Raw genomic sequence first — 19,132 nt, forward strand, 5'->3', positions numbered from 1 at the left:
TAAAACTAGAAATTTTTAAGTACACGAGTCTAGGAAATGATCCAAAGATTGGGAGGTGCGATTACTAGCTCATAACAGCTAATTCGTAGAACACCTACTGATGGAAGTTTTGAAGAGAAATTGAATAAAGATTTAATAATGAGGGGGGGGGGGGAGAAAAAACCGTACTTGCAAGTTTTTTTTTGATATAAGGTTTTCCTCCAAGGAAGAATATTGTTTAAAAAAAATGTGTTTCTAAAGCTTAAAGGTTCCAGCAGTAAGTATTGGTCGTTTCGGTTTTGACATATTCAAACACATCATGTTCCAAGTTCAGCTATATTTTAATTGACACACCAGTGATTTTCTTTTTAAGTCATTTACTTTTGGTTATGTAAAAGCGTCTGATTTTGATTTTCAAGTCTGATTTAGATTTTCAAATAGTCGTCATTTTCATGAAGTGTTGATTTTAATCTTTCATTCGAAAATAAAACAAGATATGATCCGGCACTTTAAAAACTTTTAGCTATTATTTTGAAGGGCGTGTGCGTGCGTTAAGAAAAGCCAAAAACCTTTGAAAACGCTGAATTGAAAGCACTTCTGACTGAGGATTTGTGCTGAACGCATCAAAGCAGAGGAGTTACCTACCAAGAAATTTCTAAGCAATGAATGATTCAAAAAGAAAAAACTTGAGTTTCTTATGGATTGAGACCCAATTGTTTGAGCTCTGACGGCGAGCGGTGCTGATAAATAAAGGCAATTGAAATAAATCCAACTTTCAAAAACTGGACTTATTGCACTTTAAAATGTACACATACTTGTTTAAATGTAATGTAAATATATTCAATCAAATGGTAATTATAAAATTATTGTAAATTTTAAAGTATTAATGAGTGAATAAAGCTTGGAATAATAATAATAATAATGAGTTGAACATTTCATTTGTAACCATTCTGTCAAAATAAGTTGCATTTTCTTGCAAAAAATTTAATCTAATAGAAAAATTTAGAAAGTAGCTTATGCCCCCGTACATTATTGTTCTATCTCCATTTATCTTTCCATCGTGGTATTTTGTTCTTGAACGTTCTGTTTGAAACTTAGTTTTCAAGTATAAGACGGGCTAACGGCCTTGTCTAGAATTGTATCCATCTACCAAATTCTAATCTAATAAAAACAAAAATAAAATAAAATTACATGCCCTTCCGCTCAAACCATTACTCAACCTCAAACGATATAACAACGACATTCATACAGTCGCTGTATACTGTATCTTTGTACGCTTTAATATATATTTATATGGACAAGTGCAAACAATCGTAATCACAGGACGTTGAAGTTAAAGGACATTAAAGGACGCACAACAGCTTACTTCATCTTCCTTCCAACATCAAAATAACCAAGAGAACAATTTAAACAAAGGAAAAAAGAAAAACTAGTAAACATCTCTGACTGTGGACTTTCATCGAATACAATTTATCCTTGATTCCCACATCATCTCATCTCACCGTGCGTCGTCGTCATCGTCGTCGTAGTCATGTTGTTGTCCATCCAAAACTGTTTGACTTTGCACCTTCCCGCATCACATGAAATCATAATCATGCGATAGCAGTTGAGGAAAGCATAGACCATGTGGCTAGGATGTTGGATCGCCTTATAGAATCACCCATCAGGATTGTAACTCAATTCCATATTTATTGCTTTTCATATTAGTTCACTCTTGATGTCGAAAATCGAGTTAAGAAATGTTTCCCTTGCCGCACCACCCTCAGCTGTTGGAAATATTGACAATAGGATTATCTGATTCGGTTGGCTTTGTGCTTATAAAGTTTACAAAGGATGTGGGCCGAGCGAAGGACAGATACAGTACCTTGGGTCTAAGCAACCACTCATTTATTATTCTAGATATTGCTCAAAAATGCAATAAACATTTTGTGAGTGTAAAACGGTGGACTGGCCTGGACATTGATGGTCAGGTCATATCCAATATGACATTGGCTGTAGTAAACTTAAGAACTCATCTTCTGTCAACTGCATGTTGTAAACTTACTAAAAGGTATTTTTCTGCTAATTCCGGTACAAATTGTAATCCTGGGGATATAAACTTGTGTACTTTCTTACATACGTTCAAGGAAATGCATTAGGATAGGAAATGGGATAAATGCCCGTGGGAAATTTGTTTATGGCGGCTTGAACACCTCTTCAAAAATTTTACCTAACCGGAAATTACTTATAGGTATGATTTAAATCCTTAAGGATACGTTACAAACCCACCATCATTGTACAAACAAAGGATTTGCTGGGCCAACTTTTTGAAAGTTGGATGGCGCTGGTGGGCGGTCGCCGCTTTGAGGCCAAACACTTTTTTATTTTCAAACAAATCTCACTTGGCATACGATAATTTACCCTTTAACCCTACCCACGTTGACAACACCGACGACTTGACGCAACGAGCATTGCGACTAAATTTAATTTCCATTTTTCAGTGTGTTTTTGAGGGCTTTTCCGAGTGAAAAACAGAATTATACTGCTTGCAAAAAGGATTCAGGCATAACACATCACAAAAATATAGTCCTAGGTGATGTGTAGGAAGGTAGGGTAGGTAAAGGTATAACTATATAGAAGTTCGTTTGGTTTATAGTGGGTTTGATGTGAAACTTTATCGTGCTCTTAAATTCTCTCACATGGCGGGCGGCAGACACAACTTCAACGAACCCAATAACAAAACCCAACTACACCCTACAAACGACAGTCACAGCGACGGCGGCGGCGGTGGCAACGACGACGACAGGATGAGGACAAGGACAAAAACGACTGCGACGCATGGAGTAGGTGGTTAACGGAGTGATGCATGAAAGTTTAATGAGAAAGAAAATTACATCGAATGTCGGAAATTAAATTAAGTTATGAAAATCTCTGGCAATTAAATGGATGGACGCATCATACATATATATTATTTTTTTCCTTTGAAAACAAAAATTGGAGTTTTTAAACTTAATATTTGTTCTCAAAGAACAAAAACTCATATTTATGTATGATGAAGGTACTCATAAGTTTTACTGAGAGTTGATGCGAATTCCGAAATGAAAACTTAATGTTTTTGAAGTTGAATTCCAAAATTCAAAAAATCCCAAATTTAACAGTAAAGTTTGTGGACTACATATTTTCTAAAAATTGAATTCGAAAATAAAAAAGCACCAAATTACATGGCTTTGGACACTCTATTCGGTTCAAGCATAACGTTGATTCTTATCATACAATTTCAAGAAGCAATTATTTAAAACAAAAATTCTAGGGCCCAAGTCTCTTGTTGGTAACGAAGATTGAGCTTGATCGATGTGTCGATGTCATATCTAACGATGTACAGATAAAGGCACTGAATAATGAAAATTATCTAATGCATTGGAAGACCGCTGTGGTTTATCTTCTCCCGAAAAAGGGAAGGACCAATCCAATCCGTCATATCTTCGGACGATAAGTCTTCTTCCGCGCATCATACAAATTTTCGTGAAGATCATCCATAGGGCTCTGATTAACTGGGCTGTGGACAATATAATTCCGGATAAACAGTTCGGGTTCAAGGTGGGTGGGGATACAATTTATGCTGCGTCTAAACTGGCTTCTGATATCCAATGGAATAATACAAAACAACAATGCACAGGTGATGTTCTGGTTGATTTGAAAAAGGCTTTTGGAACCGTATGGTTAGATGGTTAGAAGGTCTTTATCTAAAACTGGGCAGGTTTGGCATAAGCAAACCTTTGTATACTTTATGATAGCTTAACGATAGAAGTTTTGTTGTGAAGAGTGGCAATGTAACTTCTTCCACAACATTCCAAATTAAAAAATAGTCTTCAAAAAGATGCGACCCACACTGATAACTTCCCACCCCGTGTGTCGATTTGTCTTGCTTTAAAGTTTGTCTATATGAATCAATTTTTACTAAATTCGCGTAATATTTTTTTTAGATTCAGTTTTATTGAATACTGAAAATAATATTTTCTGTAAAATAAAATAAGTTTGAAGCCAATATTTTATATTTTTTATAAGCTATTTGAGTCGAAAGTAAATTTTTACCAAGTTTTAGGATTGCTTTTTTTAGGTTTTTATTTTTTTGTAAAAAAAAACTGTCAATTCGATTTTTCTCAAAATTGTATCGAATGTCAACATTCAACAATATATTTTAAAAGATAAAAGTAGTTTAAAGCCAATATCTCTTGAAAAGATATTTGAGTCGACAATCAATTGTTACCAAAAAAACTGTTTGTTCGATTTTTCTCAAAATTTGTCGTAATTTTGAAAAGAATATTTCTCATATGTTAAAATTAGTTGGAAGCCATAATCTCAAATTTTTGAAAAGATATTTGAGCCGAAAATCAACTTTTACCAACTTTTGTCAACATTTTTTTTTTTAGGTTTTTAATTTTTTGTAAGAAAACTGTCAATTCCATTTTTCAAAATTTTACTGAATGTTGACAACAATATTTTTTCTTGAAAAGTTATTTTTGTCGAAAGTCAATTTTTACCAAGTTTTATTAATTTTTTTTAGGTTTTTATTTTTTATAAGAAAATTGTCAAATAGATTTTTCTCAAAGTTTTATCAGATGACAAAAACATCATTCTTCGTTGCACAAAATTGTTTTGGAGATGAAGTTATATTTTAGTCGTAAAATTTTCGAGGCGACACATTTTTTTTCTTCAATTTTTTTGATTTATAAAAAAACGTTTATTGACTTTTTTTTCCAAAATTGTACTTGTTTTGTATCACGTTACAATACATAATAAAATTTAATTTAAGTCTCTAGCGATTTTGGTTCATGAGATATTTAGGGTTAACCAAATTGTTCACCTTTTTTTAACTACTTTTTATTTTTTTAATTCCTTTTTATTATGGTATAAAAACAAAAACCACGCAATTTTCTTCAGAGCCCTTTCTCCATCTTTCTGCAGTATCATGTGTATAATAAAATTTAATTGATGTCGATATCTCTTCTGGTTCTTGAGCTATGGATGACGAAAAAAGCGTCACACGCACGCACAGATATCTTCCTAAAAATCTTTTATTTCGACTCTAGAGACGTTGAAACGTCGAGAAATATCAAAATTTTCAAATTGACAAATCGGACCCATTACAATAACTTCCTATGGGAATTTAAATTCACCGATTCTCTTCAACTCTGATAGGAGATCTTGCAGCGTGATTTCGACAAGATTCAACGATATTGCGAGGACTGGAAACTGAAAATAAATGTCCAGAAGTAGAAGACAATTTTGTCTTGGATTTCGTTGGCTAGGGCCACGAGGGATACGTGCAAGATGGTCATCGTTGATCTTCACGGGCAGCGATTAACGAGCAAAAGTGTTGTTCAGCACTTCGGTATCTGGTTAGATCAGCATTTATGTATATTTCGACAGACATAATTAAAAATGCTGCTTTGATTAATTAGGCTAGGTTTATGAATTTATGTCTAGCTTTAAGAAAGTTTGAAGAAGAATGATTAATAAAAATGAATTTAAATAAAAAGTGTGTTGGACTGTCATGTCGGAGGTATTGTATGTAATAGCTTTATATTTACTATACATTACATAATGTACATACATACACATGTATTCTTTACTCTTAAGTATATTAATATTGAATAAAGTTAGTTGAATCCTAGCATCGAAACGAGATAGTCGCTTTTAATTGATTATAATACAGTCTTGGGTTCAATCCCTGCCTATGCCATCTAAATTTTATTAGTACAACCTCTTGCCAGGATTTGACAAGTTCTACAAGAGTAACTCTTATCATGAAAAGTGCTTTCTCAAATAAATGGTTCGGATTCAAAATTAACTGTAGACCCCCCATTCCTGATAACAACTCCCACACAGGAATGTATGAGAGTTGTACTTTACTTAGCTTAGGCTCTAGTTCTCAACTCTCAACGGACTGTTTATTAAGTTCATTATGTGTATTCTCAGCCTATTTTCGAGCTAATAAAATAATATGTTAGTGCTTCTACTACAGTTTGACTCTAAAAACTATGTTCAGTCCATTTTACTTTAGCATGTCGTTTAACTGTACATTCTGATAGTATTTTATATGAGCTTGTTGTTTTACATACAAATTTTGTATTTACAACGTAACTCCTTATTAAAGTTTTCCTCGAAATCATTTATTTTAACTCTGGTCCTAATAAATACACAATCAGTGTATTACCGCCTCTAGGCACATTAGACCATTGTATCATATCTGCAAATTTCTCATGTCAAAAAAACGCAGTTAAAGAAAAAAAAACTCCTAAGAGAACTGTTTGGCATTATGGGAAAGCCAACTGGGGCGGTCTCAATGAATTCTTCAGGAACTTTAACTGGTCACTATGCTTTCTCGATAGTGACGTGGATTCCAGCGCAGATATGGTTACAAATTTAATTCTTTGTGGAATGAGTGAAATGAAAAGAGTGGAATCTATTAAACCCAAAGAGAAATCATGGTTTGATTCGAGCTGTAAAGAGGTTATTTGGTTCAGAGATATGTAAGTTTTCGTTGTTATAAAGCCAACCCGACTGAGGAAAACTGGAATAAGTTCAAACAAGCTCAAAAGACATGTAATGATCATATTCGACGAACCAAATTTTTCCATGATCAAAACTTAAGGCAAAAAATACTGCAATGTCCCAAAGGTAGTAAAAACTTCTGGTCATTTGTAAAAAACCTACGAAACACCACGTCATTCTGGGTTCCAACGCTTGTCCACAATGGCACTCCCTACTGTTTCGCCAACGACAGTACACTCAGCTTTTCATATTCATTTCTAGATTCACATCCCTGTCCTTCGGATGTGGAACTTCAACGGGAGCTTATGATAAGCTCATTAAATTCTTATCTTGACAGCATTGTCCAATGGGGATTCAAAAACAGTGTAGAATTTAATGCTTCGAAAACTTAATGCTGTCTCCTGTCGTTAAAGCGTAGCATACCCCCGATGCCGCTATCTATGAGTGGCACTTGCATCCAGGAAACTAATCAACTCTCAGTACTCGGTATGTGTACCACAGATCACCTTTTATGTAATTATCACATATTTGATATTGCCAAAAATGCTGCCAGGTGCTTAGGATTTCTCCGACGTTGCAAGAAATATTTCACCCCTTCTGTTCTGGCGGTAATTTACAAAGCCTTCATTCGTCCAAAACTTGAATATAACTCGCATATTTGGACATGAGCCCCTAAAACAAGTTTGAGCCTTTTAAATAGGATACAAAACAGGGCTTTGAAAATGATAGGCAATAGAACTATAACCGAAACATTTACATCTCTCGGACACCGGCGCCAGGTTTCATGCCTCTCGTTGTCTTACAGATACTTTTAGAAACAATATTCTGTCGAATTAGCTAGTTACATTCCCCCCAAACAATTCAGCTGTAATACTCGCACTTTCAGGAATGCTCATCAGTTTACCCTCGAGATCAATTTCGGAGGTATTGTTAAGTATAGAGATTCTTTTTTTAACCACTCATCGATAATGTGGAATGCGTTATCCCTCCCATTTCAATATTCGAAATTTTAGGACCAATCCTTTCCTATTTTCCTAATACTTGCACTGTGTTTAACCGTTAACGTGTTAAGGGTATTAATATACCCTTGAGTGCCTGTACTTTGTAAAAAAAAGATTTTTAATATCTATATAATTTGGAACAAAGGGGTTTTGAAATGCAAATTCTTTCTTTTTGGAAAATACAAAATAGTAGTTCCTTTTTTAGCAAACCTGGTAATTACTGGTTATGCAGTGCTATCAAAAACCTCGTAAAAAGAAATAGAAGAAAAAGATGACTGAATTACCAGATAAGGCAACGCATTTTATGCCCTGAGAAATAATGTGCGATTCTTTTTTTTGTGTGTTTGGACCAGCTCAGCTTTAGGAAACTCTGTCTGCACATCCTTAAACAGTGACCTAGTTTGTGTTTTTCTTTGTAAACTATTAAAAACATATTGAATTTTCTACCTTCAACGATCGTTTAATTAATAAACGGTCTCTTTTGTGTATTATTTTACAGACTGAAACAGCTATTAAGTTTACTAAAAACACTCGTTTAGTTTTTATTTTTCGTTAATGATATTTTCTAAAAATTACTTTTCCATTAAATTTGGGCTTATTTTAAAATAAAAACGACTTCGCATTAATTTCGAATAACACATTGCCCTTACAATTGTCTTGTCGTTTTAAGAATATTCTTTTGAGATTTACATACATTACTTATGTGTGTTTGTTTGTTTTTCTAGAAATAAATATGAATAAAATTATGTTATTTCTTTTATGATTAGATACAAAATAAAAATATGTTCTTCTTTTTTGTTTGTAGAAACGTAAATGCTAAGGGAAAACCAAGATTCCTTAAATCGAAAAATTAGCTGCAACAAATTTACGAATCATTCCAATCTTCTTCGTTGCGACCAAACTTATAAACTAGACTGCCAACTAGAATGAGAACATTCTGCATCAGGAGAGCTACTCCTGGCCAGTTGTCTTTTTTAGCTGTGAAAATAAAAAAAATAACAAAAATCATAAAAACATAAAACGAGTTGAAGTGGGAATAAGTGAGCTTACGATTGTTAATGAAATCATCGATCATAATCCAAACGGCAGCGATAACAGATGCGAATCCCATGACAAAGCCAATTAGAAGCCAGATCTTGGCTAATTTAGCTCCATTATCATCCGAATTTTCGTTTATCTACAAAAACAAAGAGAAAAACCATAAGATCAAAACTGAAAACAATAAAACAACAATTTAATTGCGCCTTACATGAGAATTTTTCACAGTGTTGACCATAAAGAAACTAAGTGTCCCGAAGATTCCAACAAACACTTGACCTGTGGTGATTTGATGTTTGGGGTCAATTGACATAGCATCGATAAGGAACCACCAACCAGCAAAAAACTGTAAGTCGGTAAACAAAAGATTAGATTTTTATGAAAAGAAAAACAATAAAAAGATACTTGAGGTGACTCAGATGTAGAGACAAAAATGGGAAGAAAAATAATTTTGTTTTACCAAAAATCCAGATAATATTGAGGCATTTTTGTTGCGGGCAGTTTCTGCGGTAAACCAATCACGAATGTTGTCGATTATAGTCATTTTTAAAAAGATATTTTGTGTTAGACTTTTTGCAATAATAAAGTTATTTAAAAGTGATTTGAAATATTACAAGAAAATTTTTCGTTCTTCTGTCATTGAAGTGAAAATTTGTTGACAGATATTCTCACTTGCGCTTACTCCACCTACAAAATGAGTCTCTCTCTTTCTTTTATACTATTTGGTTATTTAGACAGTAAATCAATTTTGACGCCAATGGGTTTACATTTGTCAGTTATAGTTTGATTTTTTCTAATTATAACATAAGTACCAAAATAGAAGTCTAATTGGAATAGCCTTCTATTTAGGCAACTTTAAGGTTAAAACAAACACCTTCTTAATTTTAATAAGTGAAAACTAGGTTATTTTTCAAAATGGAACTATGCACTCTAAAATTCACTATACGGTGAGAATTTGGCAGTTTGAAATTTACAAAACTACACCACCACTTTGAATCCTATGGGAAGCATCTTTCTTTAGCTAAGTGAAACTCGGTGAAATATTTGAATTCTGTTTTGAAAATGCTGTGATCTTTGCTCAAGAACAATTGAGAACATTGCTGCTGTATAGGGTTGTCTGGAAAAAAAACAATGTTTGTCAATCTATTGAACTGGGCATTAAGCGCATGACATGGCACCTTTTTTTGAATAAAGATTTGAGCAGAAATAAGTAATCACACTTTTCGATCACCAGAAAATTTATATTTTGGCTAATTGATTCCTTGAATCATCGTCAGCTTGGAGAGGTTTTTGCCACGGTGGCGGTGTGAAGAGGATATGGTGCCCTAACTGGTCATATGACTGATATGTTCACTCCACACACATTTTTGCATCTCACAAGGAAGTTTGTACTTGCCTTAAAATCGAACTATGTAAGCAATTTGTTATTCGTGTGTTCTTAGGGTAAAATAAAATGCAGTCGTGGCTGTCTTAACGCCTGAAGGCTGCCATTATACCAATCAAATTTCACATTTAATTCAAAATGTACTAGATTTTCCATAAACGTTTAGTTTTGACATTTGATTGCACGTGCGTGTTCTGAAATCCGCATTTCAAAATAAAAATTGCTGAAAAATTGTCAGCAATAACCACAAAATACAAAAGTAAGGATTATTTTAAAATCATAAATTAAATAATTTCGTAACAACTTATATTTCTTATCATAGCCATGTCATCATCAGAAAATGAAGACGTAGAACTCAATGAGGAGCAGTCTAGCGCCGAGGAAGAAGATGATGAAGTTGCATCCGACGAAGAAGGCGAAGAACAGCCAGAAGATGAAGACTCTGGCGCCGAAGAACATGACATCAATGCCAGTGCCACAGAATCTGACGAAGATGATGATGATGATGAAGTTGATGACGACGAAGATGTGCCTGCGACGAAGAACAAGAAGCAAAAGGAGCAAACCCCATTGACGAAAAACTCTAAAATCACAGAAGCTATAACCGAGCGACATGAGAAACGTAAAGGAAGACAACTTTATATCCGTTTCCCTGAGAAATTGCCCGAAAGCGTAGAAGACTTCCAAAAGAAGATCAAATCGCTGTCTAGTTTGATTGTCGATGGCCACAAACCCAGACAGAAACATGCTCGTTTCTGCCTCGTTGATTTCGCCAACACCGAAGATCGCGACATAGCTCTGAAAGAACTGAGCAAAAAAGAATCTAACGTCTTTGTGTCCATCCCAAAAACTGACGACGATGAATTCGTTAAAACTCTAATCGACAAAAAGATCAAGCAGGCCGAGAAAAAGCGTGCCAAGAACATGCTGCGCAAACAAAGTAAGAAAACTGTTTTGGAGAAACAATTCACTTCGACTCTCATGGTCCTTAATCTGCCGAGCAGCGCAACAAATGCACAGATCAAGGAGCTCTTCACTGATGCTGTAGACATCCAAACCAAAAAGGCTTCGGGTAAATTTAGTGACAAGATGATTGCCACAGTTACTTTGCCCTCGACTGAAGATGCTAAAAAGAATTATAAGCGAAAACTAGTGTTGGGTGGAAATGATTTGATCATTCGATTTAATAACAACGCAAAGAAGAGGGGCATGAAGAAAAATAAAAAAGGGCCGCAGAAACCGAAACCAGGTGGTGCCGCGCCAAAGAAGGGTCCTATAGCACCAGCAATAGTGGATGCAAACAATTCCAATTCACCCAAAAAACCCAATAAATCACCGAAAAAGAGATCACTTTCTGAAAATGGAAAGAGTAATGTTCCCGAGAAGAAGGCTAAGGGAAAGAATCCAATGCCACCGAGCAAAAAGGGAAATGCATCACCAGCAGCGAAGAATGGAAAGCCCAACAATAAAAACAAACAGAAAAATAAGTCACCGAAGAAGGGCAAGGCTGTTCTCGCTCCCGTCGCCGCCGTGGAATAGGTTTAAGTATTTTAATGAAATTTTGTGTTGTACATAGATTCAAAGACTTTTACAAAGAAAAAGATAAAAAACCATCTACATTTGTATGTTTAAGCATAACTTTTGTAGGTAAATGAAAAAAACTTTTTAAAATAAAGCGAGGTAATTTCCTCCTAAAATAAATACAGTTATTTTGTTTTATTTTGGGATTACAGAATTTTCTTTTCTTAAACTGCGAGCTTAGGGTTTTTTTCTGTTATCATTGCAAATTTACTTAACACAAACGATTATCGTCCGCAAGTCAGGAAAGCGACGCCTGAGGGCAAGTTCATATCAGAAGTTGTTTTATGGCAACTAAAAATACTCAATTCATCACTGTTTTGTGTATTCGTATACAAATCACCTCCGACGGAGTCTGTAATGATGAAACGCAGTCTTAATATCAAAAACAACAAACAAATTATTTTTTTTTTAACAAAATATTCGCTATTCAAAAAAAAAATAAAAAAAAATTGTAGTCTGACCATATTGGAAAGGCTGGCCATGGCATTCCACTCCGGTACGCTATCCCACTACTGCTTACCACGGGGACTCTTGGCTGCTGGCTTTCGCCCCTGGCCCGGTTCATCCCTCCTTAGCCAACCTGAATACCTTGGACTCCTCCATGGCACCCATATTGATGGAAAGCTTAGTGCGGACGTTCCGTCAACATGAACTGACCCACAGCACAGAACTCCCATCCTCAGACCATCCTACAATTACACCTCCGAGAAGCCGGATTACAGGAGATGCCAACCTCCCAGTCGAAAAATGTCGTTATAATTTCAACCGCTTTTATACAGGCTTGGGAAATTTTTTCTACCTTACATTCGATTGTTAAAACATTCGATTAAGTATTTTTTTTATAGAATTGAATTAAACGTTGTTGAAAATACGAAATTTGAATAGTAAAATTATTTTATTTGAATGGTATTTACTGAAATTCATGTAAATAGTTAGTTTTTTTATTGAAAAATCGGAAGGCGTTGAGCATAAAAATTATAATTGAAACGTCAAAAGTATAAACACATTTGTAAGGTTTAGCTTGGGATTTTTTGTTAACTTAATTGTTTTATGTATTTACTTTATGTAGAAGTTTTATTTAAAAATTAAATCAATTTTATCCTTGTTTTCATATACAAAGATTTTATTCGTTTATATTATTTAATTTCATTTATGAAGAGTATAATTTGAAGCAAGTTTTGGTTTATATAAATTGAATTTTACCTACAAAAAATATGAATGCATTTGTAGGGTTTTCATTTATGTCATTCAAATGGTTGTTGAAATGACTAAAAAATAAATTGCCCAAGGGAAATTTGTTCTTCATAGGGTATTGTATTTTATGACATATAACTGTTTCATGTCCGGAACAAAAAAACTATTTCTTTACTATTCATAGACGTTAAAGTAGTCAACAAAGTGACTATAAATTCTTAACTCAAGAATTGTGTTCCCCAGAATTTTGTTGACGTCTGATATTTCTTCATTTTATCGACATTACATATTTTCAAAACTCTTATTCTTTGATTTTAAAACAAATAACAGGAATAAAATATTAATGAAATGTATCAAAATCTTTATTTTATATTTAAAGACTTTTGAACATTACAGTATCCGTTTTAAAAAATACAGCTGGTGTAAAAATTAAAGCTGAACTGCTTCAACTGGCCAACTAGAGTGTGCGATTTAACCAGACTATATACATATAGGAGCCCAAGGCAGTTCAGTTATCGACCTTAGTCTAACTGGAGGAGAATGGAACCACATAATACAAAATTTCGAGGTACAATCACAGAACTTTTCACACCATTTACCAGGAATTAGAAACAGTAAAGTCATACATACTTGGGAACAACACTTTCAGGAGAAGCTATCTTCATCTGAACCAGCTATAAGTGCGGCATGGAAAAACTGTCTGGAACATAAACATATATCAATGAGAATCAAATACCAATTATTCCAGGCAGCTTCCAAACCAATAATGCTATATGGAGCTCGAGTGTGGTTACAAATCATACGATACAGTAGAAAAACTGCTCCGATTTTTCTTAAAGCGAATTTTCAAGCTTCCACAATCCTAACCAAACCATATGCTATATGTTGAAACAGGAATCACACCACTATGCATAGAAACATTGCGACTTCATTTCAACTACATTGTGAGACTTTAAGGATTACTATAGATAATATCCATCAACGGAAAGAAGAGTGCGAGCGGAAAGCATTGAAAAAGCACTAACTTCAACCCATTGCGAAATATATGCCAGCTTAAACCATAATCTTTGCGAAAACAACTATTTTAATGAAACTGAAACAATATCTACTATTTTTAAGGCCAGAGGAGAAATTATGGACCTTAACTTTATACCCACAGAGAAGATTTGCAAAATGTCTGCACTATTATTAATATGCGTGAAAGGGAAAACATTTATCACTTCCTGGGAAGATGTCCTGTCTTAAAGGAGTTCAGGATTAATTTTTTTTGAGAAACTAGAACTGTAGGAACCAGAAATGAAAATAATTTTAAATGGCGCTGACTGGAAAAAATTGCACAACTATTGTCAACATGCACCGGAATATAGACGAACTATAATTAAACAAAATTTTTAACAAACCTCTTGCAATACTTTATTATGTACATTTAGTTAAACTCGGGCAGACGGCTTTTATAGTTATGTCTTAAAATTGAAGAATAATAACTTTTTGTAGACTTAAATTTTGAAAATAAACAATAAATCTATCTATCTATCTATCTAAACAGACTATTTCATTTGGAGCTATGTTAAAGTTCATTTATGTTTGTGTATAAAGACATACCCAATTTGACCGACGAACTGGAGACCAACATTGAAGAATTTATTCGTGAGATACCGGCCAAAATGTTAGAAAAAGTATGCCAAGAGACCCACACTTCAATTTGTCTTGCTTAAAAGTTTGTCTATATGTACTCGTATCAATTTTTACCAAATTTGCGTACTATTTTTTGTAGATTTTATTTTTTATGAAAAAACGGACTGTTGGATTTTTATATAAAAATTACTGAATATCGAAAACAATATTTTCTGTGAAATAAAATAAGTTTCAAGCCAATATTTTTAAGTTTTGAGTCGAAAGTAAATTTTTACAAAGTTTTAGAATTTTTTTTTTTAGAGTTTTTTTTTTGTAAAAAAAACTATCAATTCGATTTTTAAAAATTTTACCAAATGTTGAAAACAATATTTCTTATGACATAAAATAACTTTGAAGCCAATATTTAAAATTTTTGAAAAGATATTTAAGTTGAAAATCAATTTTTACCAACTTTTATAAACTTTTTTTAGGTTTTCATTTTTTGTACAAAAAACTGTCAATTTGATTTTTTTCAAACTTTAACTGAATGTTGACAACAAGATTTTTTGAAAGATAAATGTAAATTAAAGCCAATATCTCAAAGTTTTGAAAAGATATTTGAGTCAAAAATCAATTTTTACCAACTTTTATTAATTTTTTTAGGTTTTTAATTTTTTGTACAAAAACTGTCAATTCGATTTTTTTCAAAATTTTACTGAATGCTAAAAACAATATTTTTTGAAAAATAAAAGTAGTTTAAAGTTAATATCTACAATTTTTAACTTCCCATAGGAAGTTATTGTAATGGGTCCGATTCGTCAAATTGAAAATTTTGACATTTCTCTACGTTTCAAGGTCCCTAGAGTCGAAATAAAAGATTTGTAGAGAGATGTCTGTGCGTGCGTGTGTAGGTACGTTCGTACGTCCGTACGTCCGTATGTCCATACGTCCGTATGTTCGCGACGTTTTTTTCGTCCTCCATAGCTCAAGAACCAGAAGAGATATCAACTTCAAATAAATTTTGTTATACAGAAAGATACAGAAAGGGCTCTCAAGAAAACTGCGTGATTGGTTTTTTTACCATAGCAGTTTGAAAAAAAGGTGAACAATTTGGTTAACCTTAAATATCCCACGAACCAAAAACGCTAGAGACTTGAATTAAATTTTATATAATATATTGTATTTTTGATACCTAACAGGTATATTTTTTGAAAAAAATCAATATAACGTTTTTTTTATAAATCAATAAAACTGAAAAAAAAAAATGTTGTCACCTCCAAAATTTTACGATTGAAATATGATATCATCTCTAAAACAATTTTGTGCAACGAAGAATAATGTTTTTGACATCTGATAAAATTTTGAGAAAAATCGAGTTGACAGTTTTTGTACAAAAAAATAAAAACCTAAAAAAAATGTATAAAAGTTGGTAAAAATTGATGTTCGACTCAAATATCTCTTCAAAAAATTTAAATATTGGCTTCAAACTAATTTTATCTTATAAGAAATATTGTTTTCAACATTTGCTAAAATTTTTAAAAAATTCGAATTCAAAGTTCTTTTTACAAAAAATAAAACTTAAAAAAAAGAACAATACTAAAACTTATTAAAAATTTACTTTCGGCTCAAATAGCTTTTCAAAAATTAAAAATATTGGCTTTAAACTTATTTTATTTCACAGAAAATATTGTTTTCAAAATTCCGTAACATGAAAGTGCAATGGTTTTAAACTTGAAAAAGTTGGTCCTTACACCATTCAGTCGATTGACTTGACATTTTGAAGTTAAGGTTTTTAGCCAATTCACGTTAGGCTTTTTTCCGTTTTTTTTTTTTAATTCTAAAAATAAATATAATTATATTGGTCAAAAATCGAATTTTCGTTAAAACGAACCATAGAATTCTTTTAAACTTTTTTTCTTAATTCGGCTTTTTCAGTAAAAAATATGTTTGTATTTCTCCACAAGGGACCCCCCATAAGACAGCTATTTGATGTCAATAATTTCTTCTGGACAAGTTCTTATACTTACTTACTTACTTAAGGTGGCGCTACAGTCCTGTGTGAACTAGGGCCTCACCCAACAAACTTCTCCATCTAGCTCGGTCCCTAGCTAGATGTCTCCAGTTTCGCGCTCCAAGTTGGGTGAGGTCACCTTCCACTTGTGCGCGCCACCTGATCCGCGGCCTTCCTCTACTGCGCTGTCCTGTGGGTGCGGATTCGAAGACTTTCCGGGCCGGAGCATTGGTTTCCATGCGCTCTACGTGACCCAGCCATCTTAGTCGTTGGACTTTTACTCTTCTTGCTAAGTCTACGTCGCTGTACAGCCCGTACAGTTCGTCGTTCCATCTTCTCCTCCACTCCCCTTCGATGCATACGGGACCGTAGATCACACGAAGAACTTTTCTCTCGAAGCGACCCAAGGTGCTTTCATCCGCTTTTGTCATGGTCCATGCTTCTGCACCGTATAGCAGGACGGGGATGATAAGGGTCTTATATAGCAACACTTTGGTCCCTCGAGAGAGGACATTACTACTCAATTGCTTTCTTAGTCCAAAGAAACAGCGGTTAGCAAGAGTTATTCTGCGTTTGATCTCAGCGCTGGTGTTGTTTTCTGCGTTTACAGCGGAGCCTAGGTAGACGAAGTCCTTGACTACCTCAAAGGTACGTCTGTCGATTGTGACGTTTTGTCCAAAACGTCGGTGTTGTATGTCCTTTCTAGACGACAGCATGTACTTTGTTTTGCCCTCATTAACCGTTAAACCCATTTTTGCCGCCTCTGCCTCAATACTCACAAAAGCCCCATTGACATCACGCTGAGTTCTTCCGATTATGTCAATGTCATCAGCATATGCCAGTAATTGGACAGACTTTTGAAAGATAGTGCCTCTAATGTTGACGTGTGAGCTCTGCACTATTCTTTCAAGCACGATGTTAAAAAAATCGCATGACAGCGCATCACCTTGTCTAAAACCTTTTTTGACATCAAAAGGTTCTGTTAAGTTGTTTCCAACCTTTATGGAGCAGCGTGAATTCTCCATGGTCATCCTGCACAAACGGACGAGTTTGGCAGGGATGCCAAAACTAGACATGGCTCTATACAGCTCGTCCCTGTAGATGCTGTCATATGCGGCCTTGAAATCGATGAAAAGATGGTGGGTGTCGATTTGGTGCTCTTGAGTTTTTTCCAGGATCTGCCGTAATGTGAATATTTGATCAACTGTGGACTTTCCTGGTCTAAAACCACACTGATAAGGACCTATCAGGTTGTTGACGATGGGCTTTAGACGTTCACATATTATGGCAGAGAAGATTTTATAGGCGATGTTAAGTAGACTTATTCCTCTATAGTTGGTGCAGTTTAGAGGGTCTCCTTTTTTCAGGATCGGGCAAACAATGCTGAGGTTCCATTCATCGGGCATGTTTTCTTCCGACCATATCTTACAGATAAGATGGTGCATGCTCCTAACCAACTTATCTCCAGCTGCTTTAAAGAGCTCGGCATTCAAGCCATCTGCTCCAGCGGCTTTATTAGACTTCAACTTAGATATGGCAATCTTTACTTCGTCTAAGTCGGGAGGACGGGATTGTTGGCTTTCGTCGTCTATATCGAATGGGTCATCCTGCCTGACAGCGGGATTCAGTTCTTCGTCGCCGTTATACAGTCTGCAGAAGTGGTCCTTCCATATCCTCAGCATTGACTGCGGTTCCACTATGATGTTTCCACTTTCGTCTTTGCAGCCTTCGGTTCTAGGTTTATGTACCTGTGAATTTCGTTTCACCTGTTCATAAAACTTTCGAACCTCATTCCTGCTTTTATACCTCTCAACATCTTCGACCGCACGCTTCTCATGCCCTCTCTTTTTCCTTCTGAAAAGTCGGCGTTCCTCTCGCCTCTTCTGCTCATAGAGCTCACGAGCAGCTCTCGTCCTTTTATGCAGCGCCGCTTTGCGTGCCTCTTGTTTGGCTGCATTTGCCTGCCGACATTCCTCATCAAACCAGGGGTTCCTTGTTGGTGGCTGTTTGAAACCCAGCACATCAGAGGCGGCTTCTCTGATAGCATCTTGGCAATGTTGCCACTGGTTTTCGATACATTGTGTTGGCGGCAGAGAACTTCGAGAGAGGTTACTTGTCACTCGGTCGGAAAAGGATTTGGCGATCTCTGGCGATTGTAGCCGTTCGACGTTGTATCTTCTCCCAGCACCTCCCTGTTTTGCCTTGGGTCTGGAAATCCGAAGTGCTACCCTGGCTACAACGAGGTAGTGGTCCGAGTCGATGTTAGCTCCTCGGAAAGTTCGTACATCCATAATGCTGGAAGCGTGTCTGGCGTCGATCGCAATATGGTCAATCTGGTTGACGGTAGATTGATCTGGAGAAGTCCAAGTTCCTTTGTGGATGTTGAGGTGTGGAAAACGCGTACTGGCTACCATGACGTTTCGCCCCGCAGCAAAATCTATGAGCCTGAATCCATTATCGGAAGTGTTGTCGTGCAGGCTGTTTTTCCCGATTATTCCACCAAAGATGTCTTCCCTTCCTAGCTTGGCATTAAAATCGCCCAGGACTATTTTAATATCGTAGCTAGGGCACTGCTCATATGTTTTGTCTAAGAGCTCGAAGAACATATCTTTGGTGTTGTCGTCTTTCTCTTCTGTGGGGGCGTGCGCGCATATCAGGCTAATGTTGCCGAATTTAGCCTTGATGCGTATGGTCATGAGGCGCTCATTGATGCACCTATAGCTCAAGACTTCTTGCCTAAGTCTGGCTCCAATGACGAATCCGCATCCAAATAAGCGCTGTTGGTTTTCGTGGTAG

General features: G+C 35.2%; 2 protein-coding genes across 2 annotated transcripts; one reads left to right on the forward strand and one right to left on the reverse strand.

Moving 5' to 3' along the window:
• Positions 1 to 8,026: 8,026 nt before the first annotated feature.
• Positions 8,027 to 9,220, reverse strand: LOC129945726 (transmembrane protein 50B). Its single transcript, XM_056055596.1, has 4 exons — positions 9,013 to 9,220; positions 8,764 to 8,898; positions 8,565 to 8,691; positions 8,027 to 8,492 (listed from the first exon to the last, which is right to left on the reverse strand). The coding sequence occupies exons 1-4, from the start codon at positions 9,094 to 9,096 to the stop codon at positions 8,380 to 8,382; spliced, it is 459 nt and encodes a 152-aa protein (XP_055911571.1). The 5' UTR covers positions 9,097 to 9,220; the 3' UTR covers positions 8,027 to 8,379.
• An 859-nt stretch (positions 9,221 to 10,079) lies between these two features.
• LOC129945396 (nucleolin) lies at positions 10,080 to 11,641 on the forward strand. The gene is made up of 2 exons (XM_056055129.1): positions 10,080 to 10,195; positions 10,259 to 11,641. The coding sequence occupies exon 2, from the start codon at positions 10,261 to 10,263 to the stop codon at positions 11,473 to 11,475; it is 1,215 nt and encodes a 404-aa protein (XP_055911104.1). The 5' UTR covers positions 10,080 to 10,195; positions 10,259 to 10,260; the 3' UTR covers positions 11,476 to 11,641.
• Positions 11,642 to 19,132: the final 7,491 nt, after the last annotated feature.

Source organism: Eupeodes corollae, chromosome 2 (genome assembly GCF_945859685.1).
Source record: "Eupeodes corollae chromosome 2, idEupCoro1.1, whole genome shotgun sequence".
NCBI classification, from domain to species: Eukaryota; Metazoa; Arthropoda; class Insecta; order Diptera; family Syrphidae; genus Eupeodes; species Eupeodes corollae.

Bases quoted from the DNA above. Each gene is read 5' to 3' on its own strand.
- LOC129945726 (XM_056055596.1), bottom strand. From the start codon at position 9,096: ATGACTATAATCGACAACATTCGTGATTGGTTTACCGCAGAAACTGCC. The intron at 8,899-9,012 runs GTAAAACAAAAT...ACCGACTTACAG, and splicing joins CAATATTATCTGGATTTTTG to TTTTTTGCTGGTTGGTGGTT. The intron at 8,493-8,564 runs GTAAGCTCACTT...TTATTTTCACAG, and splicing joins CGATGATTTCATTAACAATC to CTAAAAAAGACAACTGGCCA.
- LOC129945396 (XM_056055129.1), top strand. From the start codon at position 10,261: ATGTCATCATCAGAAAATGAAGACGTAGAACTCAATGAGGAGCAGTCT.